Source organism: Mustela lutreola, chromosome 16 (genome assembly GCF_030435805.1).
Source record: "Mustela lutreola isolate mMusLut2 chromosome 16, mMusLut2.pri, whole genome shotgun sequence".
In the NCBI taxonomy this organism is placed as follows: domain Eukaryota; kingdom Metazoa; phylum Chordata; class Mammalia; order Carnivora; family Mustelidae; genus Mustela; species Mustela lutreola.
The window spans coordinates 32,193,734-32,216,900 of record NC_081305.1 but is presented as its reverse complement, the minus strand read 5'-3'; the positions used below and the strand labels follow the sequence as shown (position 1 = coordinate 32,216,900).

At 55.0% G+C, this 23,167-nt stretch overlaps 1 protein-coding gene across 1 annotated transcript in view; it reads left to right on the top strand.

Annotated features, from left to right (window-relative positions):
• Positions 1–22,320, top strand: part of NKD1 (NKD inhibitor of WNT signaling pathway 1) — an 83,334-nt gene extending 61,014 nt beyond the window's left edge. Inside the window, exons 5-10 of the mRNA XM_059151164.1 lie at positions 7,426–7,532; positions 10,532–10,627; positions 15,954–16,101; positions 16,561–16,645; positions 18,033–18,160; positions 18,900–22,320. Of these exons, the coding sequence (XP_059007147.1) occupies positions 7,426–7,532; positions 10,532–10,627; positions 15,954–16,101; positions 16,561–16,645; positions 18,033–18,160; positions 18,900–19,489 (1,154 nt within the window). The 3' untranslated portion in view covers positions 19,490–22,320. The remainder of the gene's footprint in view (positions 1–7,425; positions 7,533–10,531; positions 10,628–15,953; positions 16,102–16,560; positions 16,646–18,032; positions 18,161–18,899) is intronic.
• Positions 22,321–23,167: the final 847 nt, after the last annotated feature.

Genomic DNA, 23,167 nt, shown 5'->3' with positions numbered 1-23,167 from the left:
AGAAGGGACATGGTATTTTTAGCCCAAAAAAGCTTTTTTCTCTTTCCTGCTCCCTCTCTGCCGGCCCTCCCCCCTCCCTCCCTGAACAGATGTTCCGTTTCAACCCGATTCAAACCTCAAAGCACAGTGGCCATCAACCTTAGGCTCTGATGAGGGAAAAGGCCAGAAAGCTATTTGTTGGGAAGGGGTTTTTTTTTCTTTCTTTCTTTCTCTTTTTTCCTTTCTTTTCTCCCCTCAGTCATAGCTGGTCCTTAAATAAGATCTCCCTACAGTAAAATGCAGCCTGGGAGGGAAGACCGTGGAGGAGGAAAACCCAAGCTGGCATGTCTGGAATCAGGAAGGGGTAGACACCCACTAGTAGAAAGTGCCAGAAACTACCTTGGGGAATCCTGCCTCATTAGGTCAACTCCTCTTTGGGCGGTGGTGGTTTTTGTCTTGATAAGCAGGGGCTTAGAGTTAAGTTGGGATTCTTGGGGTTCTTTAGACATTCAACTCAAATGTGCCAAAGCTTTGGCTGGTGATCTTGAAAAATCCTAGCATAGATCTTGCCTAAAAAGGGCCAGCTGGATCCTGGAGCTCAAACCATGTCATCCACACTCATATCCACTCCCTCCCTCCCTCTCCCCGTCCCTCTCTCAACTCTCCCTCTGCCCCTGTGTTTGTCTCTCCCACTAAGGTGGCCAAGGGCAGCTACCCAACTCTGGGCACTCCCGTCATCTGAGCCCAGCTGCTCAGGTGGAGGACAGCCCCCAAGTCTCAGTACTTGTTGCAAAAGTTTGCTTCTTGCCAGGTGGATCTGGGTTGTATGGCCCCTGACCCGTTTGGGGGCTGTCTTTAAGAAAAGAATACAGGGGTCTTTTATTTATTGACTGGTCTACACAGTTCTTTGATAACTCTGAACCAGTTGACAGCTCCATCCGGTAAACTTAAATAAATATATCTCCAACTCAACCTTCCCTTAGCTCAATTACAGAAACACCTCTTCGCCCCGACACTGCGTGATGCATTAGGACATTTGCATCAGAATGGAAAAAGATGGTGGTTGTAACCAGTTGAGGTTCAAATACCTAATTTTTGAAAGTATCGGAGAACCCAATGACTATGGGAACAGGGGGCCGGGGCCCATGCAAGTGAAGGCCCCATGGGCTCTGCATCTCTGGCTTCAGGATGCACCCTCTGGTACTGACCTAGGAGCCCCCCAAATGGCCATCAGGATGAAATTCATGGTGTCAGAGCTAGGGGCTGGGTGCATCCCCAAAGCCGGGGTGGGGTCAGCCCTCCGTAAACTATGTGGATTGAGATGGGAGAGGGGTGGCCCACCAGAGGAAACCCAAAATGCTCTTCTCAGAAGGGGGACCAGGGTGGCAGGACATGTGGGAGCAGGTCTAATATTGAGTGATGGAGTGGAGAGACCAGGGGCTGGGGAGTCAGGAAACGGGAATTTTCATTCTTCTGTTTCTACACTTTCCGGGTTCAAATCCCACTTGTGCTACTGACTGTTGTCTCATTTTGATGATGATGGTGAAGAGGAGGATGTGGGCAGTGTTGATGTGCCTAGATATGGTGTGACAGGCACTATGCCATCTCTTGGGGGCTACTTGAGGAAGATCAAATTAACAGAAAAATGATAATGTGGAGTAAAATGGACTCACTGAGTAGGGAACCCTAACCTAGCCCCTGGGGGCTTGTAGGCAGCTTCTCGGAAGTTGGAGGGCCTAAGCTGAGGACCCGAAGAGTAGGCAGGAGCCGGCGAGCCGGGACGAGTGTTCTTGGCAGGGATAACAGCACAAGAGCACGGCTGGGTCAGAAACTAAAAAGCGGATCAGTGGAGAGAGGGGGCCTGGAGACGGCAGCAGGCAGATCAGTTTTAGCAGCAAATACATGGCTCGATCCGTTTTGTTTCTTAAGGTGAGTTTCCTCTTTAGGAAGATACAAACAGGAACTTACCTGGCCTGGTCTCCGTAACAGGCCCTAAGGGAATAAAGCACATACCCACTAACCTCACCAGCCCACTGCTGTGCCCGTGAATGAACAGATTTGCGCGTCTCTTGGACCCTCACTCCCGCAGGAGAGCCTTGCACAAATGATGCGAGAAATCATTTGGCCTGGAATGCACATATGATATCTTTCTCTTTTTGCTGGCAGTCCATTTACCCGCCTAATTATATTTGGCAGAGGCTAATATTAAAATTCATCTGCATTCCCTCTAACAGCTGCTGATGGAGGGCTGGGGAGTCAGAAACATCCTGGCGAGCCACCCCGAGACTAAAATATTTGCAGCAGATAATCTGCATGTGGACAATTGAGAAGAGCCTGTGAAGACATTAGGGCAGGTGTCCAGACTCCAGCAAGGAAGCTCTGGCTTGTGTTAGATCTTACGTCGTATGGACTGAGAATAATGTGGCAGGTAACTGGGCGGAGAGAACTGCCCATCCGTGTGTTAGTCATTTCTGGTCTCAAGGGGTGGGAGGCGGTACTGATAATAGTCCTAACGGGATTTCAGATTTGTCCCTACTTCCTAAGTTTGTGATCAACCAGGCCTTTCTGGATCATGTTAAAATATGCCAGTGTTTGCTCCTCTCATCCAGAGTTTGAATTTTAGCCTAAGTATGGGATTCAGGAACAGACCTGCCGCATCCAGCCACCCCCTTTCTCGTGCAGGGTCCCAATGTCAATCAAGGCAGAATTTATGGTGTGTTTGTTATGCAGCTGGCGTGGATTGGCTGCCCTGTGCTTCTGCTGTGGGCATCCCAGGGGCGCTAGCTGGTGGGACCCCGGATCCCAGGAGACTTGCAGTCTAGCCGCCAAGGATGTGGCAGGCTCCTGGGAAAGAATGGAAGATCCCAGATGAGATTGTGGAGAATGAAATGCTGGGCTTGATGGGAAGAGACTGCACCCGGCTTGCAACAAATGGATTCATGCAAAGTAGAGAAAGGAGCTCCCCCCCATCCCCCAACCCCCACCTCAAGACACCTTTCTGCCATCTGTCCCCCAAAATGTCACTGGCAATATACAAGCATATGAGGTCCAGCCTGTGAATGGTGCCCCCTAGGGTTGTACAGTGCACACCCTGCCTCTCAGATGACCCTAAGCCTACCCCCTCACCCCCCTGGGAAGAGCCCTGAGGGGCTGGTCCTGCCTGGGTGCCAGGGAGGGTGGGGCTGCGGAAAGGCAGATCTGTTTTACTTTATAGCCATCCTCTCGGCTGTTGGCAGCTCGGGCTGGGTGGGTTGTGCCATCCTGCTCCCTGGGTCACTGCTATTTGCCAGGCTAAACAGGCTGGAGGAAGTGACTGGGGCTCTCCCAGCCTGTGGTCCCAAATGAGCTGTTGATGCCTCCCATTGGGACTGTGGGTGCGGGGTGAGGGCTGGGAGTCAGATCTTGTGATCACCCGCAATGACCAACCCGACCATCCTCACTCAGGTCTTTCCTTGCTCCTCGGGGCTCCTCTGTACTCTCTTCTTTCCCTCTCTTCCTCCCCAGCCCCCTCTTCTTTTTAAACTGGGGGAGGGACAGGGAAGAGACTGTCTTTGATCTCAGTGGAGGAAAAAAGTCTGTTCTGTTCAGGCTTTTGGCTAACACAACAAACAGTGTTTAAAATTTAACTTTGCTTAATTAATTAGTAATTCTGTTTAATGCTGTCTGATCTCCCTCCAAAAGGTATTTTGAAGCTTGAGAAGGGAACATCAAAGGGAGCCGGGTGAAGATGGTCAAGTAATGCATTTAATCTGGCAGTTGCTGGGGGTGGAGAGATGCCAGGTTGGGAGCTAATGTGGGAGAGAGCCATCATCTGGTAAACACAGCCAGCAGGCTCCTCACAGCCGTGGTGTGAGAAGGGACAGTGAGCAGTTTCCAAAGAGAAGGAGCTCTACATACCGCCCCCAGACTCATCTGAGCTGAGAACTGGTTTGAAGAAATCAGAGTTGACATTTTCTTTCTTCTATGCCTACTGTGTATGGTTGGGCAGGTTGTGTACTGCACAAGAGTTTCCAGTTATGCAGGTGAGCAGCTGGTGAAATCCAGTCTGCACCCTGTTTATTAGGGTACCCTGGTGGGAAGGGTACCTAAGCACAGTTTATAAACTTTTCTAAAAGGGCCAGCAGAGTACAACTTTTAGGCTTTGTGGGCCATATAGTCTCTGTTGTGATTACCAAACTTTGTCATTGTAGAGTGAAGCAGCTATACACAGTGCATGTGAACGTGACTGTGTCCCAATAAAACTTCATTTACAGAAACAAGCCGTGCGGTGGGCTGGGTTTGGCTCACAGGGCATAGCTTGCCAGCTTCTGTTCTAAGTCATCTAAGGGTACGTTCCAGGCAGTGATGTGAATGTAGGATATAAAATCAAGAATATGAGTCTTTGAACTTGAAGGCTTTTCTTGCCTCCTCACTCCATTCCTCCCCTTCCTTTTTCTGCTGTTCCTCCAGCTTTCCTTTCTCTTTCAAATTACCAGCATCTCCTGTTGTTACTGTGAGTGATTAAAGAATGCTGAGTCCCTCTGGAATTTTGCCCCCCAGAAGATCATCTCTGGGCTGAGCCGGAGTAGGAGGGTGCGAATGGGCTCAGAATGTGGTGCCAAAGCTCATCTCGACAGAAATGCCGTTCTCTTTGCTGGTGGGTGGGACCTTGGCAGCCCGAAGTAGGTACTGTTTACCCTTCCTGTGCCTGCCCATGAGCCCAAGGATGGATGGATGGGGCGGGGGGGGGGGGGGTTGTGCTGTGCAGGGATGGCAGGACTAGGTGCTGGTTGATGTTTGTTTGAGAGGCTTCACATGTGGGTTTGCAAACAGGGCTGAGTCCCAGCCCCTGCCTGTGGCCCTGGGCTCTGCTAGGCTTTCCCAACATCTCTGATACCTCCTCTGGCCATTGGGCGGGGAATAGCAACAGGGTGAAGGGCCTTCTTTGGTGGGGGTGGAGGGCACTGACTGTCCTTGTTCCTGGCCTCCGGGGCCCTGGGGAAGGATGGGTCCTGGTCCTACCACCCATCTGTGGCTGACCCCATGGGTGTCTGGGGGGGTGGGTGTTCTGAGCTGGGATAGCATGAGGGACCCCCTTGGTGAAGAGAAGGCAATCCAGACTATGGTGGTCTTTAGAGAAGACACAGAAAGATGGTGATTGGTCCGGGGTAGGGGGTGCGTTTTCTACCCTGTTGGGTGAGGAGGAAGGAGGGGAGGCGGGGAGGGCCTGCGTGTAGGGAGGGGTGCTCCAGAGAAGGAGGGAGCAGGGACAGAGCTTTCTTTTCTTTGGGTTTTATCAAGTGGAACTTGAAAGGCAGTGTTGAACCTGAAGGTGGTTTTCTGATAACTTCTCTTTGAACTTGAAGTTTGGTTTCGATAAGCCTGGCTGGCTTACATCTCCAGCCAGGACCTCTGTGGAGGGAGGCTGCAGCTTTGAAGATGGAACTGGGCTTTGTTTTCCTTTCTTCTCCACCCCCCCCCCCACGCCGACCCCTGCAGGGGGTCTGTGCCGGCCAGGAAAGCACCACGGTTTCTCCAATGGAGCGGTGTTGGGGTGAGGGCGACCATCTGGGTCTGCGCTATCAGCTGGGACCATGGCTCCTCTCCATCTTTGGCAAACCGGGCTTTTACTGAGCACCTGTTGCACGCAGGCGACTGTGCTAAGGAGGCACTCTCCTCCTCGCCTTCCCCCACCCCAGTAACCCTGTGAGGAAGAAACCATCTCATCCCCACTTTCCCCACGAGGAGACGGAGATCCAGAGAAGCCCAGTGCCTTGCCCAACATTGTCCAGCCCATCAGCAGGAGCAGGGTCACGATATGGGTCCAGAGTATCAGTCCTCTCAACCAGATGCTCACGCCGAGCTCAGCTGCACCCACCGGAGACGTTCGGGACCCCTAGAGCTGAGGGCCGGGCATGAGGAGAGACCCTGCTCCCTGACTTGCTCTCATGAGCTTCTAGACCTTTTGGCCTTCTAAATGGGAGTGGCAGTAGTACCTACTGCTTTGGGGCCTGGTACCCCGTCAGGTTCCATGATGGTGGCTGCTCTGGCTCAGTGGGACTCTGGCAGATCTGGGGTGGGGGAATCAGGGTGGCCCAGGCTGCGTGCTTGGCTGTCCTTGGGCCACTGGCTCACTGACTACCTGACCGCCCCAGGACTCAGTGTTGCACTGGACTGGCGTGCCTCCTGGCTCTGGCAGTGTTTGCTTTGGAGGAGCAGGGAGGACAGGACCTGGTTTTATCCCCTCGATCAGAAGTGGTCAGCGTCAGTCCCCTTTCCCCACCCTGGGGGCCTCTGAGGAGTTGGATCTTCTTTTAGGTTTGTCCTTATTAGCCTCATTCTGTGAAAGCTCTGGGACAGAGCTGGGGTCCATGGCTGAGACAGGGTCTCCAGCTGGATATCTGACGGCTCAAGGGAGTTGTCACCTTGCTGTGGGGGCATCATGGGATGGTGGGGGGGTGGTCGTCTTGCATCCCTCTGGGTGTACCTGGAGTGAAGAGAAAGAAGGGGGCACTCAGGTCCCACTGGGAGGGGGGCTGAGGCTGGAGTCAGGTCAGTCTGTTACGGCCATGGCCTTCCTGTCCCTGCCCATCTGGCCTGGTGAACCATCTGGCATCTCCCTCCCTGTCCTGTTCCCCAGCCCACGCTGCCTGTGTTTGATATGATGTGTTTCTGGCCTTTTGCATTCCCAAAGCCTCCGTTTTGAGGAAACTTGGCTACCAACTGTGCTGATTCCCGAGAGACTTTGTGGGAAGGGGACCTCATTCCCCTGACTGCGCCCACTTGCAGCCGCTGGGACCCTGTGTGCTGGTCCTGGGCTCTTGGGCCCTCGCTCACTGAATCCACTCTCCCCTCTGGGGAGAGGACTGCTCTGGTTTGGGTTATACAGCTGGGCGAACTAGTTGAGATGCCTAGAGAAGTTACACGACTTGCCCTGGGTCACACAGCTTGTTAGGAGGATCCAAGCAGAGACCATGGGTGCTTCTCAGGCCGCCTGAGGGAGGCCCCAGCTTTCCCTCAGGCCTCCTGACCAACTCCCGGCATGCCGTTCGCTGGGCCCTGGCACATGGCCCCTTTGAGGAGGCCAACATGTCAGCAGGGAAGGCACTGAGACTGTGTGGAACGTGGCCGTGGTCTGCAAGCTTCCCGTCCACCTGCCTCTGGTCTGAGTGCCCTGGCCGACCGCAGGCTACTTGTCTGGGCTGTGTAGTTGGGGCAGGAAATGGCAGCCTGGAGGCGCCCTGGGGTCATCTGAGTGGCTGGCCTGGGTGCACCTGGGCGGGCTCTGGGGCATCCCTCCGGCAGCCCTGGACATTCCCCGAGGCCAGAAAGCAAAGTGACTTTGATCTTAGTGCATGGGAAGGCCAGGAAGGGGTCCAGTCCCCAGAATGAAGCCCCAATGGGGGCGGAGGCCCCAAGGCCCAGCTGGGGACCGTCCTCACGCTGTCTCACTTGCCCTCCCCGCAGTGGCCCTGCCTCCTGAGAAGACAGACGGGCTGGCCAGTGTAGACGAGAAGAGGAGGGAGAAGGTGAGCGAATCTTGCCCAGGCTCCAAGAAGCAGCTGAAATTTGAAGTAAGTACCCTTTCCCTGCGCTGGGCTCTGGAGAAAAGTGTTTCTGTCCCCTTGGCGGGAGGGAACAGAACTTTCCTTCTTTTCAAGGAGGGAAGCTGAGGCCTGTGCAGATGCAAAGGCCTTTCACCTCCTGTGGGACCCACTGCCCTCTGTGGGAGGTTTGTCCCTCCCCGTCTGGGGCTGCTCCAGCTCTGCACGGGCCCCGGGGACTCAGCACCGCCATCCCACTGGGCTGTGTCCTGGCAGTCTGGGGAGGCCCTGAGTGGGGACCTGGGGATTGGCTGGCCCTGGCGCTGCCATTACCATCTGAGGTCATTGCCTTCTCTTCTGGGCCTCGGTTTCCTCGTAACTGGAAGAAGCCTCTGATTTTGACTCCTGGGGCTGTTCTAGGGAACATGGCACAGTTCTTGGGTAGACTGGATGCCAAGGCAGAAGGCCTTAGGCAGGTCCCCGGCCCTATCTGGGACTCAGATTCCCTGTGTGGTCAACAACCAAAGGAACATGTCGTCCTCGAGCTTGCAGTCTGTCCATCCTGCCCCATCCCAAACAGTACGTTAAGCTCCTTCTGTGTATCAGGCAGGGCCGGGTGCAGGAGAGCAGAACCTGGGCCTCTCGGCACAGAGCTTACTGGCTTCTCTCTGCCCCCCCTTCTCCTCCCTTCTTCGTTCTCTGCCTCCCTCCCTGAGACCACTGGGGCAGAGCTCTAGCAGGCTGGGGTTTGCATGGCCCTGCCCTCCCGGAGCACAGTGTGGTGGGGGAGGCGGGAGAGAGACCCAGTCCTAGTGACTGCACAGCTGAGGATGTAATGGGGGGTCTGGGAGCACGCAGTAAGGTGGGTGCCACAGCCAGGCTGGAGGCCAGCTGGGTGATGGAGGTAGTTCTTGATGCTGTGTACTGTGGTGGCTGAAAGCAGAGAATGGGGCGGATACCAGTCTGCATTGAGCCTCTGAGTGCCGGAGTAGGAGTTGGGAGAGGTGAGGACAGGAAGCCTCTGGGATAAGGAGAGCACTTCCGACTGAGTGAACAGCAGGAGCAAAGGCCCTGAGGTCAGCCAGGGTTGCGAGCTGTCTGGGAACAAGCAGCATCATAGGGCATAGTGATGGCAGGTGGTGGCGGGGAGATGACTCGGGACAGGGTGTGACAGGGTCCCAACGGGCCTTGAATGCAGGAGGTGAGGGGGGCGGGCAACATCCCACTGGGGAGCTGGGGTTGCTAGCTGCTTCTCCGAGACCACCAGAGTGTCTTCTAGGGGTGGTTGGGCAGAGCTGAGGGCCGAGTGCTGCGGCAGAGGGAGGGCTCGGACTCAGAGCTCTCACTTCCCTGGAGGCCCAAGGGGGCCGATTTTTGGAAGGGCCGGGCTGACTGTCTGGGACTCATCCACGGCCCCTGAGGACGACTCACCTGAGACACCTAGGTGGTAGTGGAGGGATTAAAGACGCAGATGACAGAATTTGGGGCGGGGGAGGGCATAGTTACCGAACCCCGAGCTGTCTTTGGAGCTGCGCAGAAGGGCCGGGGAGAAGGAATCAGAGAAACACTCTGTGTGCATGTGTATGAATGTGTGTGTGGGCAAGTGTGCGGGGCGAGCGCTGTGCTACATGAAACGGTGCCTCGCAGAGCAGAGCGGGCACTTGGCAGGTATCAGACGGGCATGTCACAACTGAGGGAAGGCTGACTTTGAACTCCGCGTGGGCCGCCCGAGGACTGCTGGAGGGAACTGGCTTCGAGCTGTAGAGGCTGGGGGCAGGGATACCGCACTCAGGCTCATCCCTGCCAGCATGCAGAGGCCGGGTGTCACTCCCCTCTGGGGTGCTGAGCCTGCCTTCCTGCAAAAGGAGGGGGCAACTGGGGCAAGATGTGGAACAGAATGGCCTGGGAGCATCTTGGCTGGTTTTTATAGAATCTTGTAAACCTCTTTCCCCAAACGGCCAGCATTTCTTGAACTTTCTATCTGGTGTTCAAGGGCTTCTACGTACACACTGCCAAGGACCGAGCTCATCACTTCCCAGCTTGGGTGCCCAGCCGGGTCCCATGAGTGATGATCATGAAGTAGTTGTGAACATTACATGCATCCTGTTACCGTTACAGCGAAGACAATGGCAGCTATTATCATTAATTGCACTTCTCTAGGTGCCAAACAGTTCCACGCTTTTTCCAGGTCCCCCTTTGCAGAGCCCAAGGCAAGGACTTGGCAGGTGATCCCAGGGAGCAGCAAAGGAGGGCAGCCAAGACCAGTGGGTGAATGGGCGGACCAGCGCCAAGGCAGCTGGGGCTCAGTCTTGCTGGGACCCCCCCCCACTCCACTCCCTGAGAACCATGCAGAATGCCTGATGCTGCCCCAGGCATTCAGTCCCTGGTTTTCAGGGCTTCCTCCGGCACAGAAGCTGGCTGCTGGAGGTGGGAGGTCGGGAACTGGCCCGAGAATTCGTGACGTGGGGCTCTCCATGCTCCCAACGGGCTCGTGAGATCAGTACTGGCCTTTCCTGTAATTTACATGAGGGGAAACTTCCAGAGAAGCCACGCCCAGGGTCACACAGCCATGGAGGGCCACTACAGGCATCTCCTGGGCCTGAGCTGGAGTTTTACCCTATAATGCTTGTTCACCCTCTTCTGCCTTCCATATATGGTGGCCATCCTGGGCGTCCGGCCATAGCTTCCCATTACTGGTCCCCGTGTCTTCCAGTAATTTTTGTCCCTTGGTCCAGTTTCCATCTCCCTGAGGCCATGAAGCTTCCTCTCAGACCCCCAGCTCACAGCCCCCTGGTGTTTCCTTTGCCTTCAAAGACCCAGAGGCTGTCTGGCTCGCCCACAGGCATCTCTCCCTGGGCCAGACCTGCCCTGCCCTGCCCTGCCGGGCCTGGCCTCCCTGCCTGGCCCCTCAGCTCTTGTTCATTATGATCGTCCTTCACACAAGGCCTGGGGAGGGCAGTGAGGAGGCGGCTGCCCAGTGACCTGGCCTCTGGGTACTCCAGCCACACCCGTGGGTTGTCTGTGTCCAGGAGCTACAATGTGACGTGTCCGTGGAAGAGGACAGCCGGCAGGAGTGGACCTTCACCCTCTACGACTTTGACAACAATGGCAAGGTCACCCGTGAGGTGAGTGCACCTGCCAGGGCCCGCTGCCTCTGGCCACACCCTTGGGCCCTCCTGCCCTTCCCCCTCCCTCTTCTCCAGGGCAGCCTACCAGGTGGAGGCCAGGAGGGGTGAGGTAGGGAGGGGAGCCAGGCTGCTGGAGCTTTAGGGAGACCTGGAGGGGTGTCCTATAGCTGCCCAGTGAGTGGGCAGCAGGGACAGAGGAAGGGGTGACCAGGATCCCTTGCATTCAGCTGAGGTGGGAGGTCAGGGGATTAGCCCTGAGGGCTCCCCTCCCACCTGGAGGAGGACCCAGGTCCCACCAAAGTCCTGCCCTGCTGCCTCCTCTTTGGAGTTGGAGAGCTCTGGCTGGGGCAAGGGCTGTGACCACCCCAGGCAGCTTCCCATCTCAGCCAGTGTGCCCAGGAGCTGGGGCCAGGTGGGCATCCAGAGGCTAGGCCGCCCTCTGTTGAGGCAGGAAAGAGCACCCCCCGCCTCCCGAGAGCACTGCGCCCAGTCACAGGCCTGTTTGTCACCACCCTTCTCCCTCAGAATGCTGGCATCTCTCCCCTCAGCCCTCCTGCCATACCTCTGTCCCCTGCGGAGCTGAGCCGAGTGAACATGGCATGCAGAGCTGAGATGGGGAGAGGCCCAGCAGGCGCAGGGCAGGAGCGCTCAGGGTGTTTAAGGCGCTGGAGGAGACTCGCGTGGTGGCTGCTCCCCAGGAGACCTGGCTAGGGCCAGAGCTGGTAGGGCAGGCCCTGGCTTCAGTTCCTGGGGCTCAGGGAAGCCACCGGTGGGTTGGTGGAAGCAGGGGTAGGACCTGGTCTGAGCTACTGAGCTCTGCCTCCCATTTTCCCTGGGCCAGGCACCCCTTCTGCCTTCTTGCTGCTTTTCCCACCGTCCCCCCGGGACATCCTCTCCCTCCCCAGGAGGCCCTGATTTTTAGATAGGTGTAGGGGTCTGAGAGCAGCATGGCTGCCTGCACACCCGCCTCATGTCCCGCTCGTAAGGGCGTCAGGGGTGTCCCCAGAGAAGCTTTGCTGTCTTCTCTCTCTGCCTGGTTCAGAGCTATGGATTTTTTTTTTTTTTTTTTTTTCCGGGGCTTGGTGCAGGAGAAACTGCTGGGAGGGATGCCTGGGTGAGGAAAGGGCAACTCTTCCTCAGGCTGGGACTTAAGGAATGTTTGAACAGGGTGGGGGAAGCTGTGAGTGACTTTTAATCATTCAAGACTCTTGCGGATAGAAGTGACAGAATCCCAGAAAAATGCTCTCGGTTTACCAAAAAAAAAAAAAAAAAAGGAATGTATTGTGATCCAGGGCACTGACTTCAGGCATGGCTGGATCCAGAGGCTTGGTGCCCTCAAGCCTAGCTATCTTCAAGGCTCTGTTCCCTCTGTGTTCCTCCATTGTCCGGCAGCCCTTCCCCTGGCCAGTAGTGAGGTGACGGCTGACATTTTCCTGCTGTCCGGGACGCTCAGCAACCCTCCCAATTCAGAAGTTCCAGAATGGAATCTCACCAGCTCTGACCGCCTCACCTGTCATTTTTGCCGTGGGTTTGCAATGCTTGGGATGGCCCTATTCTGGGTTGTAGGAGCAGGGAGATGTTACCAGATACATGAGACACAAAGAGTGAAAATGAGAGGGGGTGTGTAATCAGCTCACAAAATAAAATCAAGGTACTGTTTTTAGGGGGCAGGGGAATGGGTTCTGGGCAGGCAAAGCCCGGAGAGGGGCTTGGGTATTTGGGAAGCAGTGGAAATGCCTCTTGGTTGGAGACCTTGGGGAAGCCGGGGAAGGGGGTGGTTTAGAGGAACCCCTATCCCCCTCCAGCTGTGATGCTTTGTGTGAGAGGTTATGGTTTTTCTGGAGTGAGCGCTGCCCTTCCTCGCCACCCTGTTTGGGAATGGCAGCTGTGGTGTAATTATCTTCCCAGGGAAACACTCTGCAGTCTGGGAGCTTGGTTAGCTGAGCTGAACGGTGGTGGCCCGGCCGTCTGTCAAGGCCACACGGGCAACCGGGCTGGGGTGCAGAGGGTGGCATTGCCCTCTCTTCTGACTTGCATGGTGGCCAAGACCCCACTGCCCCTGTGAGCCACTGCCTTCGTTCCTTGCTGCTTTGAAAATTGCTGACCGTAAGAGGGCTGGCCCCCTACCTCGGAGGAGGCCTTGCAGAAACCCGAGGGCACACCCTGCTGTCTGGTTCTGCTCTGGGCCTTTCTTTACCCTTGGTAATGAGAGGAAGAGCAGGGAAGTGAGGGTTCCTGAGGTGGGTGGCCCAGCCCGGCCTCAAGAAGACCATCCCTGGATCGTGTCTTCCTGCCCCCAGGAGCGAGGGGGCTGGCTTCCAGTCCAGGGAGAACCCAGCCTCCTGCTTCCCCTTGGTTTATTTTTAGCCCCGAGGCCACGCCACAAAGCTGGCTATAAATACCAGTCCCCTGCATGCTCCCTGGCTGTCTGTGGGCATATTTCTGTGGCCTGGGGCAGATCGGCTCCCACCTCAACGCAGCTACAGTCCAGAGTGGGCGCCTGGGCTCACTTCCCAACTCAGAAGAAAGTACCTGTTCATTTGTGCAATAAATACTCGCAGGCACCTACTTCTGTGTGCTGCGCCCCATGCAGGCAAGAGCTGATTTCTCAGCTGGGATTGCCAGAGCGTGCCTGTTCCTAGACCCTGAGTCATGCCCCCCCCCCCCCCAGCCCTGGTTTGGGATAGGACGCTGGAGGGGATGATGCTGATGAACCTCACTTTTCTCATCTGTGAAATGGAGATACTGGCGCCTCGGGCGTGAGCTTCCTAAGACGGGAAGAGGAGGGAGCCGATGCGGGTGTGCAGAGCGGCTCATGGGAAGAAGCGAGGAGAGCTGTCCTCTGCGGGCCTGGCCGCAGGAGCTGAGATCGCTGAGTGACCGATCGGGGTTGCAAACTGGGTCTCACACGGGCATCCTTCATGACCCCAACGTAAACCCTGAGATGTTCCGGCCCGGCCCTCCCCACCCCAGAATGTTTTGTTAAAAATTAAGTTATCGCAGGCAACCAAAGTAAAAATAGATGAAGTGACTCTATCAAAATTCAAAACCAACGTGCCTCAAAGGACAACAGCAGAGTGGAAGGCAGCCTGCGGCATGGGAGAGAATATTTGCAAATCACATAGCTGGTCAAAGATGAATATATGGGGGCGCCTGGGTGGCTCAGTGGGCTAAGCCTCTGCCTTCGGCTCAGGTCATGATCCCAGGGTCCTGGGATGGAGCCCCATATCGGGCTCTCTGCTCAGCAGGGAGCCTGCTTCCCTTCCTCTCTCTCTGCCTGCCTCTCTGCCTACTTGTGATCTCTGTCTGTCAAATAAATAAATAAAATCTTTAAAAAAAAAAGATGAATATACAGAATATAAAAGGAATTGCACGTCTGCAACGGGAAAACCAACAACCCAAGTAAAAAAAAATGGGCAAAGAACCGGATTATTTCGCCAAAGAAGATACACCAGCTAATGGCCAAGAAGCCCATGAAAATGGGCTCAACGGCACTCATCATCAGGAGATGCAAATCAAAACTGCAGGAGATCCCATCTTATATGCGTTAAGATGGCTGTTATAAAAGAAAAAAAAACAGGGCGCCTGGGTGGTTCAGTGGGTCAAGCCGCTGCCTTCGGCTCAGGTCATGATCTCAGGGTCCTGGGATCGAGTCCCGCATCCGGCTCTCTGCTCAGCAGGGAGCCTGCTTCCTTCTCTCTCTCTCTCTCTCTCTCTGCCTGCCTCTCAGTGTACTTGTAATTTCTCTCTGTCAAATAAATAAATAAAATCTTTAAAAAAAAAAAAAAAAGAAAAAAAACACACATAGACCGACAATGACGAGTGTCCTTGAGGCAGCGGCGACCTCAGAAGCCCTGTGCGCTGTGGGCGGGAATGTCCCAAGCTACGGCTGCCGTAAGAGACAGCACAGAGGGTCTTCAGAAAGCTAAGCCCAGAATTGCCACATGACACAGCAGTCCCACTTCTGAGTCTCTACAGCCCAAAGCAGGGTCTCAGGGAGTTGTTTGAGAGGATTACATATATATGTAATATACATACATATGTTTGAGAGGATTAACATATACATACAATGCACTATAATTTAGCCATAAAAAAAGAGGAAATCCTACTAGGAGCCACAATAGGGAAGACCCTCCCGGACCACACGCTAAGGGCAACAAGCCAGCCACGGAAAAACCAATCCCGTGTGATTCCACCTCTATGAGGTACTGGGAATAGTAGATTCCTAGAGTCAGAAAGTGGCATGGTGGTCACCAGGGCTGGGGAGATGGGGAGTTGTCAAAAATTAAATGGGTGTCCCATATCGGAGATTCTGAAGACTTAGCGGAAGATTCTGGATTTCTGGGATGACCCTCCCTTAGCCTGCATTGCCACGGTGCCAAGTGGGGGCCACCTCTGTGGGTTCCCCACTCCAGGTCCCTCATCCTTCTACCTGCCTGGCCACGGCCGTGCTTGGAGTCCCCTCTGCCACCTCTGTCTGGGCAGCTTCTGGGTGGGGAAATCAGGTGAGGGAAGGCTGAGTCTGTCTGCTTATGAAGAGCCACAGGCCAGATAATTGGCCATCTGTGGGCCCGACTTACAGAGAGCAAATACCTTTCCAGAGGCTTCTACATCCTTTAAAGCTGGACGCCTCCCCTTCTGAAAAACGATCTTAGCAGATGCCCAGAACAAAGGGAGATGCTATATGATTCCTGCGTTCCTCAGTCAGAAGTGTCTGAAACGCTTCACGGAGCGTGTGTTTGGACGTTTCCATCCGACTGAGGGGCTAACTAAGGCCCAGAGAGAGGACGAGATTGGGTCAAGTTCTCACAGAATAGTTTATCTTCAGCAACATACCTCCTTTCCCATTTTTCATTCAGAAGGAGCTCATCAGACCCCAGCAGCCTCCCCGACCTACTTCAGTCCACACTGACTGCTGGGGTGGGCAGTGCCCACCACAAGAGCCCTTCCCGGTGGGAGCGGGCTCAGCCTTTGCAGGACATACCAGAAGTACTTGGCCATGGAGCGTCAGCCCCCCAGGGTAACTCCACCAAGGAGGGATGAGACTTTTCTGAGGTGGGGTCCTCACCGTCCCTCTAAGGACCCAAGTGTGACTGAACCAGTTGCCTGTGGCCAGATCTGCTCATTCATGTCATCTCCTGCTCCCTGCATCCTAGGATCCCTTCCCAAGTGAACCCCTCATGTGCATAATTCTGCCTTAGACTTGACTTTGGGGGAGCCAACGGCTTTCTCTTCCTCAGGTGTTACCAGGCCCTCTGAGTCCCAGGGCTGTGGGCGTATGTGGCTGAACCCCGGGGGGGGCTTTCTGCTTCCCTCCCTGCAGGACATCACCAGCCTACTGCACACGATCTACGAGGTGGTCGACTCCTCCGTCAACCATTCGCCGACATCAAGCAAGACACTGCGGGTGAAGCTCACGGTGGCCCCCGACGGAAGCCAGGCCAAGAAGGGCATCCTTCTCAATCACCCCGGTGAGGGGCTGGGGGGCCACCCAGACCACAGGGGCCAGTCCACTCCCAGCTCCCAGAAAGGATCACACCCCACTGACCTGGGAGGAGTGGAAGGGAGTCCCGGGGGGCTTTCCCTGGGAGCGACTTTGTGGACAGGTAGAATTTGAACGGCTCCCTGAAAGAGCAGGATTTGCATAAGAAAGGAATTACAGGTGGGAGGCCCTATGTAGGCAGAGCCCAGGCTTGGACATGGCACATGAGGAGTCTGTAGGGGAGAAGGTAAGTGGCCAGGTAGCTGTGAGACCCCTCTGTGTGGTCTTGGCTTGGAGAACGCTTCTCACAGAGCCATGGTGAGCAGCTGTGGGCCAGTTGTCAAAGGCTGCATGGCGATGGGGGAGCTTGGAAAACCTCCACGGAGCCAGGAATCTGGTGGGCCCAGGCGTCCACCGCTCACCCGGCTGTTTCTCGGGCGGGACTCAGACCTGCAGAGCACGAGGCCCAGAGCGGAGACCAAGCCTGCCGAGGAGCTGCGCAGCTGGGAGAAGAAGCAGCGAGCCCCACTCAGGTACAGTGGCTGTGTGTGCGGAGGCGGGGATGGACGACAGCCCGGGACCCTTGAACACATATTGAGCACCGGCTGTGTACCCCCTTACCCAGGGGATTTTGAGCAGGCGGCTCTAGTCTGTGTTTGCTTCAGGGGGCGGTGATTTCCAAAGACAAGCTCACAAAGCAAGCTCCGTTTGTAAAAAAGGACTAAATGTAGTTCCACATTCCCTCGTCCAGAACGCTTTGGGCCAGACAGGTTTTGGAATTCAGCATTGGCTGCGTTTTAGAAGGGAGATTCCCAGTGCATCTCTCCTCTATTCTGCATGGCATCTGGGCAGTACCCGCGATTTCGCACACTGAAACGTCTGACGGACACGTGGGAATGTCCACACGACACGTGGGAATGTCCACTCGAGGTGGTACCAAGGCTACCGCTACTGTCACACCCATTTCGGGCAGGCCTGGCTGCCTAAAAGGTTATGAAAAATCTTTGCCTTCAGGCTTTTTGGGTTTCCGAATGGTGGCTAAAGGATCGTAGGCTGTGATTCTCTCCCACCTGTTATTTCTTTAACTGGAGGGAGGGAACAAAGAAGAGAGTGTGTTTAAAGAAAGGCTTTGAGTAAACAGGAATATAAAGTAGGAGGCATGAGGATGTAGGAAGCATCCTTGGCCGGAAGTCAGGGGCTGGATGGCACAACCTGCCAGGGGAATGGGAAGGAAGGGACCAGAAGGGACCGGATTGTGACAGGCGCCCGCCCATAGGGAAAGGACAGAAGGCAGTCTCTGCAGGGGCCCCAGCTTGGTGTGGGGAGGGATGCATAGGCTAGCTGTGTTGGGGAATGGGGCGGATGAGAGGGGTGGGGTTGGCAGCTCAGAGAGCCTTGCAGGGGAGAGGCAGGGAGTTCGGACTCCCACAGAGGGAAAAAGGTGGCCTCTGGGGGCACCACTTTCCCCACCCCATCCTGATGCACGCTCCATTCTTGGCTTACAGAGCCTGCCACCCTCAGCTCCAGTGGGCAACTTCTGCTGCCCACATTTGCTGGGAACGAGCCCAGGGCTGAGGTTTCCCGTTTGCGACGGGCGCACATGGTTTGAAGCCTGACTTTGGGGCTTCTGTAAGTTTTGACCAGGTACCTCTGATGGTTTCTTTGGACCTGTTCAAGGACCTCTCCTGTCCTCCCAGAAGGCCCAGGGCAGCCAGCAGAGGTCTGCATCTCTGCTATCAGAGAGGAACTAGAGGCACTGATGGCTGAGATGACCACTCCCTCCCCTCCCTGCCCCTTCCCAAGACCCGGAAGATGAACGAAGGGTCCAGAAGGAATTGTCCTGGTGGCTTCCCAGGAGACTGTGGAGCTATCCCCCAGCTAGGGCTGGTGCCCACCCCCTCACTGGCTTTCTTACCCTAGGTTCCAGGGTGACAGCCGTCTGGAGCAGTCTGGCTGCTACCACCACTGCGTGGATGAGAACATTGAGAGGAGAAACCACTACTTAGATCTCGCCGGGATAGAGAACTACACGTCTCAGTTTGGGCCTGGTAAGGGAGCTTGTGCACCCGGGAGGCGGGGCAAGGGCAGGGCTGGGCTGTCCATGCGGGGTGGTGTTCATTATACCCCTCTGGGGTGGGGGAAAATGCAGGTTTTACAGGATGGGTTAAAGACTCTTCTTGGAGGAGATGACATTAAAACCGTTTTAAAAATGAGCACATGCCCCAAGTTGAACAAAATCAAATGGTACCTCAGGGCCTCTCATGCGATGAAAACCATTGCTCTGTGCCCCACCCCAGTCATCCCCCTCCCCCCGCCCCGGACCCTGCTTCCCTGTTCCATCAGCAAAATGCCACTCTGTCTTCCTCAGATGTTGATATCTGTTCGCCCCCTGCTGAGATAAATGAAGAGGTAGCTCATTAATTTCATACCCCTGAACTCCCTACTCCCCTTCCTCCTTCTACATGTAATTCCTGGGTTAGTTACCATCGTAAGTTAAGGAATATGCCTGTAGATTTCTGTTCCCATGACCTCAGACAGCAACTTCTCCTTTCTCTCTTGGAAGGGCAGTTACTGATTTTTAAGGACCCAACAAAGAAACAGAGCTTCCCCCTTCACTGACAGCCAAGTTCCATTCCAGAGAAAGCAAGGAGTGGTCAGGGTAGGGAGGGGAGCTCTCAGAACAGTTACCAGTCCTGGAGCATGGGGGGCATAGGGGGTTTCTGGGGGCACAGAGCAGCCCCAGCACACAATAGTTGCTCATGAAATATCTGTTAAATTGGTTCCTAGGCTCCCCATCAGTGGCCCAGAAGTCAGAGCTGCCCCCCCACACCTCCAACCCCACACGGTCTCGCTCCCATGAGCCAGAAGCCATCCACGTCCCACACCGAAAGCCCCAAGGCGCGGACCCGGGCTCCTTCCACTTCCTTGACACCCCATTCGCCAAGGCCTCGGAGGTCCAGCAGCGGCTTCGGGGCGCCCAGGACGGGAGCAAGCACTTTGTGAGGTCCCCCAAGGCCCAGGGCAAGAGCGTGAGTGTGGGCCATGTGGCCAGAGGGGTGCGAAGCAAACCCCCTCTGGGCCCCACCATCCCTGCGGTGTCCCCAGCCGCCCACCTGGCCGCCAGCCCATCCCTCCTTCCCACGCTGGCACCCCTCGGGCACAAGAAGCACAAGCACCGAGCCAAGGAGAGCCAGCCGGCCTGCCGGGGTCTGCAGGCGCCCCTGGCCGTGGGCGGCAGTGTCTTGGGGCGGGACCGCGCGAGGGACCTGCCCGCCGTGGTGGTGTATGAGAGCCCGGCTGGCCAGGCGGTCCAGAGACACGAACATCACCACCACCACGAACACCACCACCATTACCACCACTTTTACCAGACATAGACCCCTCCCCGGAAGCCCCCACCCCGGCCATATGAAGGACCCCCCCCCTTCCCCAGGCTCTCCCCAAGGCATTATTATTCTATTAATTATTGTTATTATGATGATTATTGTTATTAATAATTATTGTTACTCCACTAATATTCAGCTAGCCTCCATGTAGAAGATATATGGAAACACAGAACTAAACTTTTATTTATATGTTGTGAGGACTGCATAACTTATCCAAGAAAATGACTCTGGGTTTGCAAGTGGCCTGTTGGGGGTGGAGGCTCTCTGGGGCTCCCGAGCGGCGCTTCCACGCAGGGCTGGCTCATACCCTTCCCGGCTCTAGGGGAGCCCTCAGCCAGAACTGTGCCCTACCCCAGTCTCTTCCAGGAGAACACCCTTACCTGGCCCGCTTCCAGAGACCCTCGAAATCTCCGAGAAGATAAACAGCTGCTACCTCTTAGTATTATTCTGATTTTCTTTGGCCCTTAACTGATTGTAATGTGCTACAAGGGATTTCAGCGGACCGCAGACGCGTGACCTTCCTGGCTTTTGTGTTTTTATGTCCCAACCTAGAAACCCTAGCTGTCCTTTCTGGAGTTCCCTTTCATGCCTCTCCAGTGGGATCACGTCCTTGCCCAAAACCTGTCCCATCTTTTCTGCCGCGTACCACGTGGAAACACACGTCTCCCCCTCCCTTCCCTTGTTCTCTCTTTTTTAGAAAGATACACACACACATATTTAAATACTGCCCCTGCAACCAGCCTTCTCATTTTGGAAACCTCTGGAGAGGGAACCCAACCACAAAAACAAGCGTGGTTTTCCCAGATCGGGCGTTTGTGTGTTGTCGGTCATGGCGGAAGATGTGGAAAACTCATGTTCTCTACCATTGGCAAATACATACATATCTACCTACATGCTTCTCTAACCGAGCTTCCTGTATCTATAGCTGGGCACTATCTGTCCATTTCCATGTATCTTTCTATAAATATACGCTCTCAGGTAAATTTTCCGGTGTGCAGAAATCAGTGGCTTGCTTCTCTAGACATGTCCTGAGCCCAAATGTCACCCTGTGTGCCTCTTGGTGGGGCCACTGTCGTCAGATGCAAATGGTTGCTTGCCTCTCCTTGGCAGGTCCTTTTTCTGGGCTCAGGGTCTGACAGATTTGGAGAGGCCTGCTGGAGTCCAGAAGTTGGGAGGGCAGTGGAGACAGTGGCAAGAGTTGGGGCCCCAGAGCAGTGTCCTCCACAGAGCATGACTTGGTCTGATGAGAGCCTGGGGAGACTAGGAGAAGGACCACTGTCAACTAGTCGGGGTCCCATGGAAAACTTGACACGTGCTCCAACTGGGAAATCTGAGGGGATGTTTACAAAGCATAGGCAAAGCCTCCAGAAAGAGTGCAGAATCCAGGGCCAGTGATGTGTGGGGCCACTTCTGCCCCTGCAGGGGAGCAGAGATGTGCCAGTCATCTTCAGGCAGAGCTATGGGGTTGGGGGGATGCTACCCTAAGGAGCCATGAGGGACCATCACCCCTCAGGGACGCAGCCAGCCTGCGGGGACCTTACAGGGAAATCCATTTCTTGGTGCCACTCCTTCCTGTCGAAGCCCCTGGGAGCCAGAGGAAGCCATAGGGCCAGGGTGCCGGTTGAGGGCCATATGGATGCTCTTCCCAGGCAGGGAGCGAGCGGAGGGACACAAGGAGTGGCCAGCTGCTGGCCTCCTTGCTGGTTGGCTGCCAGATGGCATCTCTCCCAGAGCCTCCGATTTGGATTTGATGTGGCTGGAAAGGAGTTATTTTTGGTAGTGAGCTCTGGATGCGGATGCGCATCGGGCTAGAAGAGGTTAACTCATTCGCTAGTGATCACACAGCAGGTGGCAGAGCTGGGTTTCTAGTCTTCCCCAGCACCCCCTAACCACTGGAGGGCTTAACCACTGGGTCAGGTCTTCCCATGTTTTGAGTTGTGGGCTTCTCTGTGGGCTTCTATCCGTAGCATCCAGCTCAAACAGGGGAAGGAGGGAGCCGGCCTCCAGAGGCCAGGAGCCGGGGTGGGATGAAGCGGAGAGGCGCTGGGCCCTGTCCCTCCCTCTCTGGGTTTATATGTCTACCTCACCTCGAAGTGCTTTGTCACGCTGTGGGGGCTGCGGACTCTCTGAGCCCCGCAACCAGATGGAAAAGGATCTTCTGCGAGGGGTAGTCCAGGGCAGGATTCTGGTACCCACTCCTGGGCCAATCACTGGGGCCCACCTGAAGTCACGTGTCCAACCCAGGGCCAGGGGGCGGAGTCTGCGGGAAGGGAAGGAAGAGTGCGAGGCTAGAATTGCTATAAGGTGGAAGGGAACCAGGGATTGGGTCCGTACGGGGAGTCTCCCAGCGGTGGTGGCTTTAGAGCGTTCCCTCAGCCTCTGAAAGGGGGTTGGACGCCATCTCTCGCAGCCTCTCGCCCGCCAGGATTCAGTTATTCCTTAAGGCACCTGAATTAATTCCTTAGGGATTTATTCAAAATACCGTTTTTGAAAAATCATGACCTGTGCCTGTGTTCAGAATCCCTGACTCCAACCTTCCCGGGCCCCTCCTGGGCCATTCAGTGAGGCTTGGAGGTTGTGAGCCCAGACGCTGGGGCCGGGCTGCCTGGCTTCAAATTCTGAGTCCTCAGTGCTCTGTGCTTCAAGCGGTACACGGTACTCCTCAAGCCTCTGTTTCCCCTCTGTCGAGGAGTATCTTAAGAGACCTACCCCACGGGGTTGTCGCGGAAAATTCACTGAGTTAACATAGACCTGGCCGGGAGGAGCACCACGAAAATGTTAGCTGCCGTTACTTACAAGAATAAATGCATTTCTGTAAGACACCTTTATGTTTAAATTTTGTTAATTCTTTGAAAAACCTTTATTTGTTTCAGAGGAGCTTTGGGTTTCGGAGAAAATCGAGGGAAAGATACAGATTTCCCACATACTCTACCCTATGCGGGCACAGCCTCCCGCATCATCAACATATCTCACCAGAATGGTACCTTTTTTTTTTTTTTTTTTTTTAAACCAAGGATGAACCTATGTAGACCCTCAGTAATGACCCAGCGTCCATAGTTTGGCTCAGGGTTCACTCTTGGTATTGGACATTCTGTGGGTTTGCACAAATAGACCATGATGTATCTGTCGTTATAATATCATATAGAGTATTTTCACTGCCCTAAAAATCCTCTGTGTCCTACCCATCCCTCTCTCCACACACCCCCCCCCCGTTTTGTTATTTTAGTAAATATTTCAAACAAGGTTTGAAACAGAAAATGGTAACAGTAACTGAACTCACCACCCAGATTTGACACATGCTGACAGTTTACAATATTTATTTCAGATCTATTTTTAAGAAAGAAAACACTGCCATGCTGCTTAATCCCTTTCCCACCCCCACTTTTTTATTTTTACCCGAGGAGTAGCATAGCATTCATACTCAGGCCTTTCCTCTGTGACCTCATGTGTTTGGAGAGCTTACCCCGTGGCTAGAGAGCTTGGCCCCCTTCTCCAACAGCTGTTCAGCCTTCTCTTGCTCGGAGGCGCTGTCATGGACTTGCCCCATCCCCTCCTACCAGTCCTGTGGGTCTCTCATCCCAGTGGCATGTAGGATCCTTGCGTACAATTGTCCCCGCCAGCAGGAGCAAGAGGGACAGTGCCAGCACGGAACTGCTGCTGAGTTCAAGG